The sequence below is a fragment of the Perca flavescens genome, chromosome 19 (assembly GCF_004354835.1).
Source record: "Perca flavescens isolate YP-PL-M2 chromosome 19, PFLA_1.0, whole genome shotgun sequence".
Classification (NCBI taxonomy): Eukaryota; Metazoa; Chordata; class Actinopteri; order Perciformes; family Percidae; genus Perca; species Perca flavescens.
Window position 1 is genome coordinate 14,777,481 of NC_041349.1, and position 2,433 is coordinate 14,779,913.

General features: G+C 40.0%; 1 protein-coding gene across 1 annotated transcript; it reads left to right on the forward strand.

Moving 5' to 3' along the window:
• The first annotated feature begins 340 nt into the window (after window positions 1-340).
• On the forward strand, window positions 341-2,219 carry LOC114545375 (collagen alpha-2(VIII) chain-like). The gene is made up of 3 exons (XM_028563648.1): window positions 341-509; window positions 748-879; window positions 1,939-2,219. The coding sequence occupies exons 1-3, from the start codon at window positions 341-343 to the stop codon at window positions 2,217-2,219; spliced, it is 582 nt and encodes a 193-aa protein (XP_028419449.1).
• Window positions 2,220-2,433: the final 214 nt, after the last annotated feature.

Sequence of the window (2,433 nt, forward strand, 5' to 3'; positions counted from 1 at the left end):
ATCACATTAATGATTGATATAATTGAGTTGCCAGTAACTATATTATTATTTCCTCATTGCTCATCCACAGAGCTTCACAACACGATAATAAAGTAAATTCAATAAAAATTGAATGGGATGTTAAATATTAACAGGTCATCAATAAACACAATAAAAGTAGCCAGAGGGATCACATCAGTCAGAGTTTAGGTGACTGAGCGATCTTGGATCAATTTGGAAGATGAATTTCACCATTTTATTGTTTGTGTCGATGTCCTGCGGCTTGATTTTGGCCCAGGATGATACTACTGATGCTACTGAAACAGAAGAAATTGGTGAAACAAAATCCTGTTATCCTGACATGTGTGATCTCCTGACAGAGTTTGGTGCCATGAGAGAAAAACTCACATCTGTGGAAACCAGACTGGCAGCCAGTGAAACCAGACTGGCAGCCAGTGAAACCAGACTGGCAGCCAGTGAAACCGGACTGAAGGAGAGTAAAAACCAGATTCTGGAACTGAGAAACAAAGGTAAAGCAAAATATAAAGACTATTGAAGAATATATGAAATATACATGATTACTTTAATTGAAACAAAACAATTTCTAAATGACAAAAAATGGAAGTAGTGTAATAAAAAAATTTTTTTTTCCTCTAGTCAGTATTAGAAAAAACTAATGCTGATTTGATAAAAACAAAAAAAAAAAAAAAAAAAACATGAGAAGTCACTGGAAATTCTTTAGTGATCAGAATGTTTTGTTTCACACAGAAAGGACCAAGGTGATATTCAGTACAGTAGTAGGACAAGGTGAAAAACCCATTGGACCCTTCAACACAGACACAACTTTAATCTACAAAAGAGTGATAACAAACATCGGTGATGCCTACAGTCCATCCACAGGTAACACTCACAGTCTCCTGCAGGTTTAGGCTTGTTGTGCATCAGTGTTATTACAAACATTGAGTAGATTAAGGAAGATGTAAATAAATCATGTTGAATGCTATGTAGTTTTTTGTTAAGACAAATGCATTAAAAGAGAAATCCGGCCAATTTGCAACAAGATGCGTTTTCAACTCAGACATTGTGAAGAAACCGTTTAAATTCAAACTTTCTACTGTCACCTATCTCTTTTCCATCGGTTGCTTCACCGAAAGCTCAGAAGAGTCGATCACAGAGGTCATGCCTTCGTGATGAAAACTTGAAGTTTATTTCCCCCTCAAAAATAGGAGCACTGTAGTGGTTATGACCATATCAGTAATATGTAACTACATGGAAACGGTCCAAATGATGCCTGTGGCTCGCACAGTAATAGTGTTACTGAAGGCTAGCTCTAGTCTCGCGCTGCAGATAAACAAGTAAAATGAATACAATTTGAAAAGTTGTCAAGGCTTTGGTGTGTGCACCAGAAATGTTTTCATTTTAAAAAGTTCAGTGAAATAATTTACAAAGACAAGGAATAACTGATAAGAGGATTTTATTTTAATGTGACCCCGGAAAACAAATACTAAAGAAAGCTGGGACTGGGGCCCACCCCCTAACCTAAACCAACATCAGAAACCAAACAAAATAAGGCTATGATTGTTGAGCACAACAACAACAAATTAGGCAAGTCACCTCTCATGCTGCTGCAGCTGAAGCCAAAGGTGAGAGAGAGACAGAGAGAGAGAGAGAGAGAGAGAGAGAGAGAGATCCTGCTAGATAGGTTTCTCTCCATTCATGCCAGACCTGGTACACCTGAAGCGAAAACAACACGTACACACACTAGCTGTCAGAAAAAGATGCACGTTAAGTACAGAAGGTAACACACAATACATAAATCTATCAAGTACAAATATGTTACCCAAAAACATCAAGAAAAATAGACTGCCTTCCTGTCTACTAATCACTCTGTCTAAGAACCGTCTTGAATCTATAAATTTGAAGGGAAAAAAACTTATTTTTAGGTTGCTGTTTCCACAGGTATCTTCACTGCACCTGTTGCAGGTGTTTATTATTTTACAATATTCTATCATGCTGGAGGAGAAAAAGAGGGAAAGCTGTTGCTGTACAAGAACAATGACCTGGTGGTCATGGCCCATGATCACCGCTCAGACTCTGACACCGCTGATAACGGAGGAAACGCAGCATTCCTGCAGCTGCAGCCAAGAGACCAGGTGTATGTGCGCTTGGCTTCAAACTCACGTGTTTGGGGATCCGACTTCCATACAACCTTTAGTGGTTTCCTGGTCACTCAAATGTGAGATTCGATGTGTATCCCGTGAATCTATTCATTTCTGTGTGAAGATGGATGTAAACATCTCCATCCATCCATCCATCCATCTTCGTCCGCTTATCCGGTGTCGGGTCGCGGGGGGAGCAGCTCCAGCAGGGGACCCCAAACTTCCCTTTCCCGAGCAACATTAACCAGCTCCGACTGGGGGATCCCGAGGCGTTCCCAGGCCAGGTTGGAGATAT